The sequence below is a fragment of the Nothobranchius furzeri genome, chromosome 8, assembly GCF_043380555.1.
Source record: "Nothobranchius furzeri strain GRZ-AD chromosome 8, NfurGRZ-RIMD1, whole genome shotgun sequence".
Taxonomy (NCBI): Eukaryota; Metazoa; Chordata; class Actinopteri; order Cyprinodontiformes; family Nothobranchiidae; genus Nothobranchius; species Nothobranchius furzeri.
In genome coordinates this window covers 48,587,434-48,603,465 of record NC_091748.1, presented here as the reverse complement: position 1 = coordinate 48,603,465, position 16,032 = coordinate 48,587,434, and the positions used below count along the sequence as shown (strand labels likewise).

At 41.1% G+C, this 16,032-nt stretch overlaps 1 protein-coding gene across 2 annotated transcripts in view; it reads left to right on the top strand.

Moving 5' to 3' along the window:
- Positions 1 to 16,032, top strand: part of sbno2b (strawberry notch homolog 2b) — an 88,242-nt gene that overhangs the window by 37,332 nt on the left and 34,878 nt on the right. For both annotated transcript variants that reach the window (XM_054730010.2, XM_054730009.2), the window contains exon 4: positions 4,074 to 4,197. In XM_054730010.2, the coding sequence (XP_054585985.1) occupies positions 4,074 to 4,197 (124 nt within the window). The remainder of the gene's footprint in view (positions 1 to 4,073; positions 4,198 to 16,032) is intronic.

The following is a 16,032-nucleotide window of genomic DNA, read 5'->3' as shown; positions in this document are numbered from 1 at the left end:
CGCTTGCAAAAACAAACAAGCAGAAAGCGCTTGGACAATTGATAAAGCGAGCGCAGCTCTGAGGGCATCCATGCTGTCGGCTAGTGTAAACACAGGTCGCACACGTGATGTCAGCATTTTTTTGTCGCGGAAAGTGACGTTGCGGACCTTAAAACTCCGGTTTTGTCCGTCCACACGCAGACACCCAAAACGGAGAAAACGCAGATCTTTACTTTGGCCGGAGTTTTTAAAAAGATCTGTTTTCGTGTGAGAAAACTCCGTTTTCGTGTGGATGACAGGCCAAAACGTAGAAAAATATCTACGTTTTGGCACATCCCCGGCTACGTGTGGACAGGGCCTCAGAATGAAACTTAAATCCTAAACCCAAGATGTGAAAATTGAACTGAGAATGTGCAAATAAAGAGTCTAAAACAGAATGATTGTTCAGTTACTTCTTTCTGTTCTGATTTAACTCAAGTCATAAAAAAGACATGTAATTTAAAGTATTATCAGACTGTTTTATCTCTGCCAGTATATTGTGATTAGTATTCCACCTATGGTCAGAAGTCCACGGTTTTCATTTCAGTCCAAAGCCTTTATTTTGTTTTGATTCAAGAAGATAAAAAGGATAAAGTTGTTTTCTCAGCTCACTAAATTTTGTTTGAACTTCCATTTCCTTCACGACAAATTTCAAATGCTTTTCACAGAAAAAAGCCAAAGTTCACTTGTTGCACCCAGTTTGTATGAACAGGGTTCATCATGTTTGTACAGCTATTAGGAAGTGTTCTTCCAAGGAATCAGCAGTTTCTGTGTGTAGGTGTGTTTTTTCACTGCGGTGACATGCACCACAGCTAGACATTTATCTGTCTGCTATGGTGTCAGTGCTGCTAAACTTTTGAATCTTAATATCATTAAAATACCAACACAGGATCATCTTTGCATTACATTTTAAAGCAATTATTAGGAACACTTAGCTTTTGTTGCAAAATGTTCTGTAGGTTTTAGTCACCTAAAGTGAAATATGTTTGTTACGTTCATTCTGTGTTGGTTTTGTAATTCCATTGTTTTTGGTTCTTTTCTATACAGTACACCCTTGCAAACAGTCAACATCGCATGGATGTGCAGGTCATGTCTATATTGAGTGTCCGTCCAGACCACGTCTGTAGAATGTCCAAACTAGGTCTTTGCACAGTGGGACAGAGTAGCAAAGCTTGTTTTAACCTTTCGTGTTCTGCTGTCGCCTCCATCTGAGCATCATCGTTTACGTCACTGTTTATTTAAAGTTGGTCACTGTTCCTGATAAAAAAGGTTATAAGGGTAAAAATAAAACATTCAGTTGCCAACTTACTTGCCAAATATCAGCTGTGTAGCTGACGCTATCAAAGACTGTTTAAATGTTACCATGACAACAGTTAGTTTGAATGTACTATGAGATTTTCCCTTGTTTTATCAGTTATGACAGCGAGTAACATGGTATTATAGCTTAATATGTTGATTTTATTTGTGAAATTACCATTCCACTGTGAACCTCACTTGGCGGCCCGCGGGCCACATTCAGCCCTCCAGACCTTTCTGCCCAGCCTCCCAAACCTTTGGGCCCTAACAACCCCCAATTGGGGGACTTTGAAGTTTAGCAGCAAAATTCATGTCCCAAATATCAACGGATGTTTACGTTCTCCAAATACAACTATATATGTTTATATGGAAAACAAGGCCATTTTTTTAATACATAAAGAGCAAGTCACCCCCAAATCCACTTTTTTTTTGCTGATAAACTATATAAATGAATGTCTAACTGTACTGTTGACATGTGTAGTCAATAATTTGGCACTTTAGTGCATCTTTGTTAAAATTTTAATATTCTGGCTAAAACTGTCAGTGTTCTGTCCTCTTCAGGTAAAAACTCTGCACTGGATTTGAATACAAATCTGCCATCGCTTTTGGTTAAGAGGTACACTATGATGTTAGCTGGTACTATTTGATGTCACAATGTTGTTGTGAGTCTGTGTGATTAATTGTTAATGGCTCCGCCCTCTTGGTCTGCCAGGCAACAGCATATTTTTGCATTTTTCAAACAGGAAGTCAGTCTGGAGTAAGACTTCAGTAGGGGGAAACTTGTTCTTTAAGATAGAATAATACTTGAACATTATTTTAGAAGAGTATCTGGCCCTCATGATGTTTGCTGGAAAAAACTCTTACCCTTAAACAGATTATGTTGAGGACCCCTGCCTTACCATGTTACTTGTTGCCATAATTGTCTGTGCAGTTATTAAATTAAATTTACAATGAGAAAGCTCGTGTTACACTCAAACTTGCTGTTGTCATGGTAACCTATACACAGTTGTTTATACCGTCAGCTACAAGCTGTACGTCCTCCCAATATCTAAAAGTATCTAAATAGGATTTTCGGTTGGTGCTTTGCTAATAAACCTGTATTCTGAAGCAGTTGAGGCTCAAATCAGACACAAAAGGATATTCAGAAGTTTAATCAGTTCCTTTAACCGGGAGATCCTAACCGGTTTTGCTGATGGAAGCAGCTGATAGCAGCCTGCCAAGACTTCAGCTGGAATAGTGTTGCTGTCATAGCACTGTTGGGGGAAAATAACCACAAAGGGGATTCCCAGTGTGAAGGACTGCAATTGCAGTCTTTATTTTTTATGATTTTCCTTATCAGTCCATTTTTTTTATCAATAGGTTGAAGACAACATTTTTAGATGGCATTACCATAGTTAAAAAAACAAAGACCAAATCTTTGAAAGCAAACAATAGAGAAGTAAGATAAGTGGGAAGGGTGAATTTTGCGGTAAGTTGTTTGTTTCCATATATTTTCTTAGATGCCTGGTCCATCCTCGTAGTGTGTTTTAAACCTAAATCAACCAGTTTTCCTGATCTCTGAGGACACAGGGCCAGAGGAAACCGAGTGAAATCCTTTGAATAGCTTTGGCAACGCTTCAGCTGGTTCAGCTTGAGCCCTTGCACTTGATTGGACAAGAGGAGCACAAGATAAAACGTTTTAACTTTACAGGAGTTTACTTTTGGTTTTGTTTTTAGCGTTCAGGCACCACTGTCAGCGATGTGGGTTGTTGCGTTTTGATAACCCAGTTCAGCAGGAAACTGAAAACATTTCATGTTGGGAATACAAGGAGATGTCAGATTTTAACACAAGGTTCAAAGACATGGTTGGTTTTCAGGACAAGTTGGTAGGAGCTGCTTTTTCCATCTGTCTCCTTGACTCCCATTTTAATGTCTTTGTCTTCTACCTGTCTTTATTTAACCCTGCCTCTGTCTGTTTGAACTGGAGCCATTATAAGTTGTTTCTTTTATGTTAAATGCCTCAATACAATAACTTTAACCATCTTGGGGCGACGGTGGCACAGGAGTTAAGTGCTCGCCCCGTAAGCGGAAGGTTGCAGGTTCGAGCCCCGCTCAGTCTGTCACTGTCGTTGTGTCCTTGGGCAAGACACTTAACCCACGTTGCCTGCTGGTGGTGGTCGGAGGGACCGGTGGCGCCAGTGCTCGGCAGCCTCGCCTCTGTCAGTGCGCCCCAGGGCAGCTGTGGCTACATTGTAGCTCATCACCACCAGTGTGTGAATGTGTGTGTGAATGGGTGAATGACTGATTGTGTTGTAAAGCGCCTTGGGGGGTCCCAGGACTCTAGAAGGCGCTATATCAAATACAGGCCATTTACCATTTACCATCTTTCTCTGGCAGTTAGTTATTATCAGCTCTGGACACTCATGTTCTCGTTTATATCTTCAACTTACTCAATAATTTGCATTGTAACCATGACGCTGAACCTTTTACAACATCAGCAAAGAAAAGTGAAAATGTTTCAGTTGTTAAACATGTGATAAACACGTGATGTGTTTGGAAAGAATATGTCTGAATTTGACACCTAATGCTTCACATGTGATGCTTTTATGTAGTCTTTTTAACTCTTCTAGGACTTTCTGTTTAGTTCAGAAGTAAAAAGCTGTTTAGTTTAACTTCTTTAAAGGTTACAAACTAAAACCAAATGAGTCAGAAGCTTATCGGTGCCAGTTTTACTTCAATACTTCATAATAAACATACCAAACATCCTCTTTCCTCTCCAGGCAATACCACTTGAACAGCAGCACTACCACCAACGTCACAGAAATGCATTCGGACATGTACTCGGGATTCTCTGACATGGACTTTTCCGGCCTCAACCTCCCAAGGAATGTGGATCTCTCCCAGGTTGGTTTCAAATATATTTTGTAGATTTCAGCTTTCTGTTGATTATTTTATGTTACTTTTTGTTATCAAGAGAAAGGACAATGATTCCAACCTTCTTATTTCATCCTATTTTTTGAAGATCATCTTTTTTTCCAGAACCTTCTGTTTTGCCTAAACCAGTGGTTTCTGAATTTGGGGTCAGAGCACCAATGTGGGACGCAAAACACTTAAGTTTGGGGTCTTCAGGTCATTAAAAAAACATTTAAATAAATTATTATTATTTAGAATGTAATATTTATAATATGAATGATGAAATCTAAGAATAATAGTTAAAATGGACATCAGGTTGAAGTGGATTCTGTTTTCATTTTGCAGTTCTTTTTTTAACATTGTCCCTAAACGTCAACCAATGTTATTTGGGGTTGTCTTTATAAGTCATACCAATTTTGTCTATGGGGCAGGAGCTGAAAAGTTTGGAAATCAATGGTCTACACAAGTGATCCCCACCCTGGGGTCAGTGAACCCTCCAAGGGGGTCCGTAGAGATTGTAAGGTATCCCCACAACTTTGTCTCTGCTGAGGTTTTGTGGTTACCAATAATATATGTGTAAACATTACATTTATAAAATCCCAATAACACACCCAATAGTATAATTAAAACTCTGTGTAAGAGTTATAACTCAGTTTGTAATTGCTAATTTTTAATGTGTGTATGCAGGGTAAGCATGTCCATGAACAAAGGCTAGGAACTGCAGCAATACCTGCATAATTCTTGCTAAAGGTATTATGCTAATTTCCTTATTCAGGTTCTGTGGAAAAATAATATCCGACCAGAAAAGATGGTTGAACAACTGCAGTTTGGAGAAATACAGATGAATGTCTGGTTTTACTAACTAGTGGCTAGCTCAAGTGGGGTCAAGTCCAATGCAAATTACTTCTATCTTAAAATTATTTCAGTGTTATACATTCATTCAAATGCTTTTTTAGGAGAACAGAAATTTCATCATTATCCATTTTAATGATGTGATTTTTACATAGAATTTTCTTGTTATTTGCAAGTGCAAAATACTGTCTCACTTCCAGTTCAGTCTGGAGGCATTTAAGGTGGAATTTTTTTTTTAAATTGCCTAAATAACAAGGGCAGAACCAGGAGGACAAAAATTAAACTTGCCCCGTTTTTACTCTGAAAGCATCAGCGGTGCGGAACGGCAGCGGAACGTCACTGCTTCAAATAGAATCCATCATAGTCTATGATGTGTTTCAAACTAGCTGTGACATGGCAATTTTCAGGTGCGTTCCAAAAGCGGCGCCGCTAAAGATAGGATCTGGTTCTATTGTTGCTTCTGGGACACTTCGATTTACACCGTTAACATAGGGCTAGTCAGGAAATCACACACGGTTTCAGATTAAAATTTCCAGTAATTTTCAAAATAAAAGTACTGCAGCAATGCTATTTCATATATGTGTAGCTTACGTGTGACCCTACGGCTTATTTACTTCCAGTATTGTTCCAGAAGTGCAGCGGTGTGTTTTTCATGGCTTTAATCCTGGCAGTGGAGAGAAACAACATCAGACATGGCATCAAACAGTAATATCAAACGTGATTTCCTTCTTTCTGGTTTGATGGCAAATTGCATGAACAAAGCTTGACCTCTGAAGTCTCGAGGTATCTTGTGATCTCACGAGTCAAGCGAGGAGGACGGTGGAAATCTCGATGGATTTTGTGATCTTGAGTCGAGCAAAGAGCACAGCAAGGACGCCGCGCCAAGTCTCTCCTGGTGTGAAAATGACAGCTTTGAAGTTTGCGAGTAAACCGTTCTGATGCATCCAGTGTGAAATCGGCATTCGTTTTTAAAATCACTTCTTGCAGTGATACAACCAGTGAATCCAAGACCACACTGCCCACCATATCTCTGCTCACACTGCACTCACAGTATGAAAGGAAGAACTGTTATAATTTTCACAAGCATCTGGCTGCAGACATCAGCTGGCGTCTTTGCCGTGACAGGAAATGACGTATCCGGAAAAACAAGACATCAGGTCATTACCTTCGCCAGAAGTCATTACCTTTGCCGGAAGTAGTTTGGATTTGTCGAGAAAAACCATACCGTGTCGTTTTTCTCTTCGATATGTACATATTTAAGAGAAAGATTACACGGTGGTTCATTACCTTAACCAGAAGTCATTACTTTCACTGGAAGTAGTTTTTTTTAAACAAAACTTACCGGAAACAGCTTTTTATTTCGGATTTTTTTTCTCTTTAGATCTGGACTGGCAAACTTTTAAATAACATTGTTATCTACGTTGCATGAAAATTGAATATTAAATACCTTTGTCCTTCAGACAGGGAATTTTTGACAGTAGCCCTAGCACATACATATGTGTGTGTGTGTGTGTGTGTGTGTGTGTGTGCGTGCGTGCGTGTGTGTGTGTGTGTGTATATACACACACGCACACACACAACAATAAAAGGCTGTAAAGTGAATAAAAAAACATGTGGAAAAAATGAGAACACATTAAACTAAGACTTTTCAAAATGTGCAAACAAAATAGTACTGGCTAAATATTCAGTTTTATTGTTAAGCCCAAGATGAACTTTTGACCTACACAAATTGCTAAAGTGCAGGACTCCCAGAAGAAGTGAAAAACATTTCAGCAACGCTCCTCTCTCACCAGCAACAAAAATTAGTAACAAAATATCTGTAACTCTGTCCTATTGTGTATCACAGCAGCTTATTGCAACAGAATTTAACTACGACAGCTGATAACTATTTAGCTAGTTGGTATTTATTTTGAGTGAAAGACAAGAAAACCAAAGAAACACTTAATTTCACAACCATTTTATTTTGGGTACAAATTAATTTGCTGAAGCATGGCTTTCTCAGCTGCATATCGATTCATCCCCTCCCATTTTTCCAACACTTTTATTGTTACCTGAAAAACATGCAGGATTACTTCATTGTTGTCGTCGTCGTCTTCCTCTGCTTATCCGGGTCCGGGTTGCGGGGGCAGCATCCCAACTAGGGAGCTCCAGACCGTCCTCTCCCCGGCCACCTCCACCAGCTCCTCCGGCAGGACCTCAAGGCGTTCCCGGACCAGATTGGAGATGTAACCTCTCCAACGTGTCCTGGGTCGACCCGGGGGCCTCCTGCCGGCAGGACATGCCCGAAACACCTCACCAGGGAGGCGTCCAGGAGGCATCCTGACCAGTTGCCCAATCCACCTCAACTGACTCCTTTCGATCCGGAGGAGCAGCGGTTCTACTCCGAGTCCCTCCTAAATGTCCGAGTTCCTCACCCTATCTCTAAGGCTGAGCCCGGCCACCCTACGAAGGAAACTCATTTCGGCCGCTTGTATCCGCGATCTCGTTCTTTCGGTCATTACCCAAAGCTAATGACCATAGGTGAGGATTGGGACGTAGATCGACCGGTAAATCCAGAGCCTGGCTTTCTGGCTCAGCTCCCTCTTCACCACGACAGATCGGCTCAGCGTCCGCATCACTGCAGACGCCGAACCAATCCACCTGACGATATCCCGATCCCTCCCACCCTCACTCGTGAAAAAGACCCTGAGATACTTAAACTCCTCCACTTGAGGTAGGGCCTCTCCCCCGACCCGGAGTTGGCAAGCCACCCTTTTCCGGTCGAGAACCATGGTCTCAGATTTCGAGGTGCTGATCCTCATCCCAGCCGCTTCACACTCGGCCGTGAACCTACCCAGCAAGAGCTGAAGGTCAGAGCTGGATGAAACTAGGAGGACCACATCATCCGCAAAAAGCAGAGACGAGATTCTTCTGCCACCAAACTCTGTTAAGGATTACTTCATACACTGTCAAATGTTTTAGAAAAGTAACTTTTATACCAACCACTGCTGAAGACAGCGTTGTACCTCTGGAACAAGGACATCAAACACCAAGTCCAGAAACTGGAACTCTCCCTTCTTTATTAGTTTATCTATTCCAGAGCATGAACCAATCCGCTCTGTCAGCTCGTCAACCTATAAAACACGTTAACATAAAAATGAACAAAACATTCCTCTTAGCATTGGACAACGGACCCAGGTGGCCCACTGGCCACGCATCGAGATAAATAAATGTGATGCAGCTTATTGTAAGTCAGTATACATTTACCTGTGCATCAGCAAAGTGGAACATCAGTGGCTTTAGTCTTTGCTTTAATTTAAGCGAGACACCTGGATTGTGCCACAGATACATGCGGCCAGACTTCACTCTACCGCTGCAGAGATCCTTATACAAAGTCTGAGTAGAGACAAGAGTTAAAAATAAGCAACATTACCACAGAAAACAAGGGATTGCATTATCCTATGTCCAATTTTAGATTCTTAATTTATTATAATTAAACATTACCTTGATTTCACCATCTGAAATCACTACCTGGGTTCCATTTTTCAAAGCCTCGATTGTCCTGTAATTTAGATAAAAATGCATCTTATTAGCAAATGAAGAATACAAGCACATGTAAGGAATTTTGTCAGTGTCACTTGAAGAAGTCCGATATTCATTTTAGATCTATATTTAAAGGCCTCTAACTCCTGAATAATTTGCAGCTACATGTGCTTAAATCCGGTAATATTAATATAAACCAAACCCGATCAAAGCAGTCAGTCGACAAAATTTTTTATAAGGATAGGATTATTCTGAAACAGAATCAGAAGGAGGGAGGCAATAATTAGAGAAGCGGCTACTATTTCAAAGTTATTGTACCTGTTGCAGGACACCTGATTTGTGCAACCACAGTCGAATGACCCAGCACACCACACGCAATAACTGAAAAATATTTAGAGATATTGAAAGCTAAGCTTGTTCAGAAAAAAAAAATAATAATTTTTGGGTGCACAGGACCAGTTCCAGTGTGGGCCAAATGCTGAAAAATAAATTCATAAATCTGTCTTTTTTGAAGTTTCACAAATCAGAGGAAGGTTTCACAAATCACAAACTGTTTTATGCATTCTGGTACGAGCCCAGAATAATCTAAAACAGGTTTGAAGAGTGTATGTGTTGTAGTTTTTGAGCTAGAGCAGATTAAAAATGGTCAGAGAAGAGAAAAATTGGGTGTATTAGCCCTTTAGCCATTTCCCAAATTGGAAGCTAACTTTTGAAACCACTTACACATTTCTGAAAATCTACGCTTTTTAATTTAAAAAAGGGTATTAATAACGTTTCAGTCAAGTCAGTATTAGAAATCGTGGTCTTTATATCATATCTAAATTATATATAAAGTTAATATTATTACTTTAACTGTTTTAACAAACAGGGAGACCAGAAAAATCAAATAGCTAAGTTAAAGCTAAGCTACAATTGATGATAGCTTTATTTATGTAGCTTTTGTGTTAGCTTGTGAACTCCCTGCATTCGTTTTAAGACCGCGTGTTAATATTGATACAGTTAGCTATGAAACACGGTGCCTTTGTAATAATTCTCTGGTAAAGCTTTAAATGCTATAGTGCCTACATTTAAGAACTAAGAACGGTTGCTTACCTTTCCTCTTTGAAACCCGTCGAGTATGGTTGAAACAAAAGCTGCTGCCAAAAAAGACCAACTTCCGGCCGAGGTCTTTCACTCGTCGATTTTCCGGTAAAAGCAATGACACGCCATCTTGTTCTCGCTAGAAAGTTCTTCCGGTGACACGCCAGCTGATGTCTGCAGCCAGGTCCTACTCATAATTTTGACAACCCATTCTAGGTTATATACACTACGCTAGCCAAGTTTCAGAGTAGCAGTGTTTCCCCTACATAGCTGTAGCCGTGGCAGCCCGCCACGGCTGAAATCCCAGTGCCACGCCTGTAAGATCCCACGTTTTATTTATTCATTTATTTTATTTCATTTTATTTTATTTTAGCGCTGTTTTCTGAAGAAGCAGCGGGAACTACTTTGTTGTTGCATGTGATCACAGCCGGCAGGAAGCAAAGAGGAGGAGGCAGGGCAGGGTGGTTACAGCTAGGGATGAGCCGGATACTCGTTTCAGACGAATGCCAAATCCCCCCTGCAAAATGTGTCACTGAGAGTTTAAAACAAATATTATTCTTGTGCAAATATTGGTGTATTCATCTTTAATACTAGTTATACAAATGTAGCAGTTGCTGGATTGGTGCAGTTCATGATTTCACGTGTCATAATTCCCCACTCCCCACCACAGCTGGAGAAATTCCTAAGGGAAACACTGGAGTAGGTATTAGCAGCAGCAGTGGAACAGGAACTAATTACCCACAAAAAGATTAAGATGTGAGGAAATTAATGCAGAGCACAGCCAAAGCCGGGGCCATTAGTGTGCATGGGTAAATAGTTCCTGCTCCATGACTGAGCTTTAACTTTCAGAGTCAAGACAGAAAACCAAAACAGAACAGTGTCTGACAGAAAGAGGTGTTGTGTGGGGACATGTGTCTAATGAGACAGCAGCTAATCCTAGCTGCAGCAACTGTAGTTCAGGCAACTGGAGGCCTGCAGGCCACATTTTGAGCCAAATCAAGGTGTGAAGAACTAGGTGAACCTCAACTTTTGACCAAACAAATAAATGACATGGTTGAGTGGAACCGGCCCCGTTGTGACTAGTTGTTAGTTCATCATTACTCAGATCTAATCATTCTTTCTCAAAACTGAGGTCATCCATAAAGTTATCAGTACAACAGATAAGTTATTTGTTACTTTAGCTTTAGTCAGAAACCCACCTAAAAGATCAGGGGTCTCATTTATCAAACTTTGCGTAGAATCCTTACTAAAACCGTACTTAAGCTCAACAAAAAAAATGTACTTACGCCAAGTAGGTTTGTGATCTATCAAACATGGAGTACGCACCGCTTCACGCAATCTCCGTTTCATAAATCAGAAAGTATCTAGAAAGTTTCTCAGCTGCTTTTAGTCACATCCCGCCCTCACCACGCCCACTTACTGCCATAAATAGTCAATGCAAAGTGCCTTGTGGACCTCATGCATATACATAAGCCGGTTTGTTGCGGCATTTCGATCACGACCGCAGATCAAGGAAGCGCTATTTCACAAGCAGAAATTGAGGTACTTGTGGGTGAGGTGGAGAAATGAAAGGAAGTGCTTTTGCAAAACAAATAAGAGAAAATCCACAGAGTGGCACAGCGTTACTGAAGCCGTCAATGCTGAGTTCTTCAGAGAGATCTGTGGCGGATAATAAAAAAAATGATCAGATTAGGATTCGAACCACAGACGCCCGGGTGAAAGTCACATGCACTAACCAGTCAGCCAAACAGAGATCTCCCCCGTCCAAGTAGCCAGGTCGCATGATCAATTGGGTCACAGTGACAGGACACGCACTGTAACAGACGCATGACATTCTGTCTCAGTCTGTCCCCCTGCTGATTTTCTGCATTCCGTATTCTGCGCTTCAGGCTGTGTGTGTGTGCGCGCGCGCGCGTGTGTGTGTGTGTGGTGGGTCTTGTTCTGTGTGTGTATGAAGCGGTACAGGTGATAATGCTGCAGGATTTCATAATTTTATCCTTCTCAGCAGCAGCACTGCAGGTGCTCTCCATGTCCAACATGTGCGTAAGCCAGGACCTTAGTCAACTTAAAGTTGCGCACATTTTTCCGCTACGTTTTCTTTCATAAATCCCCTAGGGCCTCATGGGCTGCACAGTGGTTACAGCTGTTGCCTTGTAGCAAGGAGGTCATGGGTTCGCTTCCCGGCCTGGGATCTTTCTGCATGGAGTTTGCATGTTCTCCCTGTGCATGTGTGGGTTCTCTCCGGGTACTCTGGCTTCCTCCCACAGTCCAAAAACATGACTGTTAGGTTGATTGGTCTGTCCAAATTGTCCTTAGGTGTGAGTGTGTGTGTGCATGATTGTTTGTCCTGTGTTGCCCTGCGATGGACTGGCTCCCTGTCCAGGGTGTACCCCACCTGATTGCCCGTTGACCATTGCAGATAGGCGGCAGCATTAGAGGTGGGCTTCCTCTTTAGCTGGTTCAAGATGGCTGCCACAGAGGACACCTCCTGAGGGTAACAAACAAATTCATGTTTAACACAGATTACATTACAGTCCTGTAGGGCTGCAACAACGAATCGATAAATTCGATGAAAATCGATTACTAAAAGCGTTGGCAACGAATTGCGTCATCGATTCGTTGTGTTGCGCAACTCTTCCAAAAGCCCCCTCCCCTCCTGCCCGCCTTTGAGCGCAGACCGGTGGAGAGCCGGCAGGTGTTTGTAAGAGGAACATGGCAGAAGCAGCGAGACCCCAAAAAAGTAAAAACTTCTAAAGTTTGGGAGCATTTTCAGTTAAATCAGGCGAAGACATGCAACGTTTGTAGGTCAGACTTAGCATGGCACGGGGATACTACGGTGATGATGCAGCGTCTTAAACGCAAGCATGTCAGAATCATCAGCGAGGAAGGAGAGAGCTCGGTGTCCGGGTAAGTAAAAAACTTTTCAAAAGTGATTCACCCAAGCCCCGGATTATTACACAGGCTAGACATGCCCTAAGCTCGTAAAAAAAAGTCTATAAAATTGTAAGCGCGACGCTATTAGATAGGCGGGGGTGGGGGGGGGTGTCCTCACAAGCAAAAACGCTTTTAAAAGGGAGGGAGGAGTCCTAACTGTTGCTGCAGGCGTGTTGTGTGCGTGTAGTTATATACTGGTTAATATATTTTTGGGTTCAGTTGCTTTCATGTGTCCTAATGTGAGTCTATTTGGGATCATTGGAATGATCAGCAGCATCTCTTGATGTGACTTTATGGCAGTTGCCCAGGGCATCATCACAAGGAGGATGGCATTCATTTACTTTTGTTTTATTTGGTATTTTTCAGTCATTTTTGGAAATAGTGATTAATTCACAGCCTATGTTTAATTTCATTTAAAAATTAGTTGTTTGACATCCCCAATTATAATAAATGTCTACAGATGAGATCAAACAAAACAGATGAGAATTGCCCTTAAAGAGCAAGTCACCCCCAAATAAACTTTTTTTTGCTGATAAACTAAATAAACGAGTGTCTAATCGTGCTGCAGACACGTGTCGTCAATAATTTGGCACTTCAGTGCATCTTAGTTAAAATTTAAATATTCTGCCTAAAACTGGCAGTGTTGTGCCGTTGTCAGGTAAAAACTCTGCACTGTATTTTAATTTAAATCTGCCACCGCTATTGGCTAAGAAGTATGCTATGATGTAAACTGGTACATTATGATGTCACAATGCTGTCGTGAGCCTGAGTGTGTGTGTATTTGTTAGCGGCTCCGCCCTCTCGGTCTGCCAGGCAACAGCATGTGTTGCATTTTTCAAACATGAAGCAGGAGTGGAGTTAGACTCTGGTAGGGGTTGACTTGCTCTTTAAGCTGTTTAACTTGGACCAAGCATTTTAGGTCACAGATAGGTGTAGCTTAAGGTCTCTGTCTATACACCTTATAAGACAATTTAGGTGATGGCATGTTGGTTTTCTGCTATTGAACTGTTTTCTAATAATGTTGTGTTTAATAAAGTGAAGGAAGGAGAAAAATAACGTTTCCCTAGCAGTTTTAAAAAATGTCCCTATGTAATCCGATTAATCGATTAATCGTGTCGAGACCCCATCCGATTAATCGATTATCCAAATAATCGTTTGTTGCAGCCCTACAGTCCTGCATGAACACTCTTTAGTTAAAGAAAACATGTTGCTTCTCAACAAACGTAGCGTAAAAATGTGCGCAACTTTAAGTTGACTAAGGACCTGGCTTACGCACATGTTGGACATGGAGAGCACCTACAGTGCTGCTGCTGAGAAGGATAAAATTATGAAATCCTGCAGCATTATCACTTGTACTGCTTCGTTTTCACATAGAACAAGACCCCCCACACACACGCGCACACACACACACACACACAGCCTGAAGCCAGAATACGGAATGCAGAAATCAGCAGGGGGCTAGATTGAGACAGAATGTCAGGCGTCTGTGACAGTGTGTGCCCTGTCACTGTGACCCGATTGATCATGTGCTCTGGCTACTTGAACAAGGGAGATCTCCATTGGCTGACTGGTTAGCGCGCGTGACTTTCACCCGGGAGTCTGGGGATCGAATCCTGATTGGATCATTTTGTTTATATCCGCCACAGATCTCTCTGAAGAACTCAGCATTGACGGCTTCAGCGACACTGTGCCACTCCAGATTTTCTCCTATTTGTTTTGCAAAAGCACTTCCTTTCATTTCTCCACCTCACACACAAGTACCTGCATTTCTGCTTGTGAAATAGTGCTTCCTTGATCTGCGGTCGTGATCGAAATGCTGCAACAAGCCGGCTTATGTATATGCATGAGATCCACAAGGCACTTTGCATTGACTATTTATGGCAGTAAGTGGGCGTGGTGAGGGCGGGATGTGACTAAAAGCAGCTGAGAAACATTCTCATTAGTCTCCGATTTATGAAGCGGAGATTGCGTGCAGCAGTGTGTACTCCATGTTTGATAGATCACAAACCTACTTGGCGTAAGTACATATTTTTTGCTGAGCTTAAGTACAGTTTTAGTAAGGATTCTACGCAATGTTTGATAAATGAGACCCCTGAACTGTCCCTTTAGGGCTACGATTTTTCTTCTGCTCCCACATTTTCATACTGTACTTTAAACATTTGCTGCTGTGACCTTTATATGTGTGATCTATTTTGGACCATTTATTTTGTTTGTAAGAGGGTTTTTAACACTGTTGAGAACAATATGACCATAGTGGAAGTGGCATTGCTGTGGGCTCACTTTATGGATTTAACTTGGCATTCCAGATGGTTACCATCTATCATTTGCATTTTTCTATTCCTGTGCCCTTTGGACTCTGTCCATCCATTCCCTTTCAGTTAGAACTGTATGAGAGCTATTGCAATGTCACACACCAGTGGCTTTCTAATGTGAGCACCATCATGGAAACACATTAAAATGCAGAGTTTTTATGGTCAGTTTTTAAAGTTGTGTTTTCAAGTATTGTCACGTCCAACCCAAAGTCCTTTCTACAGGCAGAAAAATAAATGGTTATCGAGGCTTTTTTAGTGGGTGTGAGGTATGACGTTGTTGTTTCATGACAAGGATTTCCTGCATCATCTATGAAACTTCAAGGACCAAAACAGAATTTCAATAAATCTCCATGAAATCATCTCTGTACCTGCTGCAGCTTGTTCAGAGGCATTTGGGTGGAGTACATCCTGGACAGTCATTCTAACATGCCTCTTTTGTTTCTTTTCATTATTTTTTTCTTGAGTCGGCTAGACCACCCAAAGGAAACAGACATAGGGTACACACACTTCCAAAAGCCAAGATGGCTCATTTTACAACCTTACTGTACATATTTTGGGGGTTGAAAGGACATTTTTAGTGGCCTTCCTAAGAGACTTAAATGTTCCCAAGAGTGCATTTTTTAGCATCTGAGACAATTTCAGGAAACACTGGTTGATTTGTAGAACCAACTATAGGCAGACATAAAATACAAAAAAGAGAGCTTGTGTCTTTAAAATATCAGTAAAGTATAGTTTTAATAATAATAGCTATTCCTGTTTTTGTTTTTTCTAAATATATGTCTTCAAAAAAATCTTAAAATAGATTTGTGTAACATCTGATTTGTTATGTGAAACACTTGGTCTAAATGAGGATAAACAACTTGTTGCTTCTCAGTGAGTTAAATAAACACATACCACAAACAGTATAATGTTTACTTTGTTAATGACGTATTTAATACTTAAACTTTTTGGGTTATTCACAAACAGCACCATGTGGCTGCTCACAACAATAACCCCTTTTTTAAGAATAGTTCCAGATGAATCTATTAAAATAGCTTATTAGCAGTAGTTTATGTAAGCACACCTACTTTACACGAGTTTCACATCACTTTTGTTAGCAGACACAATATTTTACTTGTCATTACTC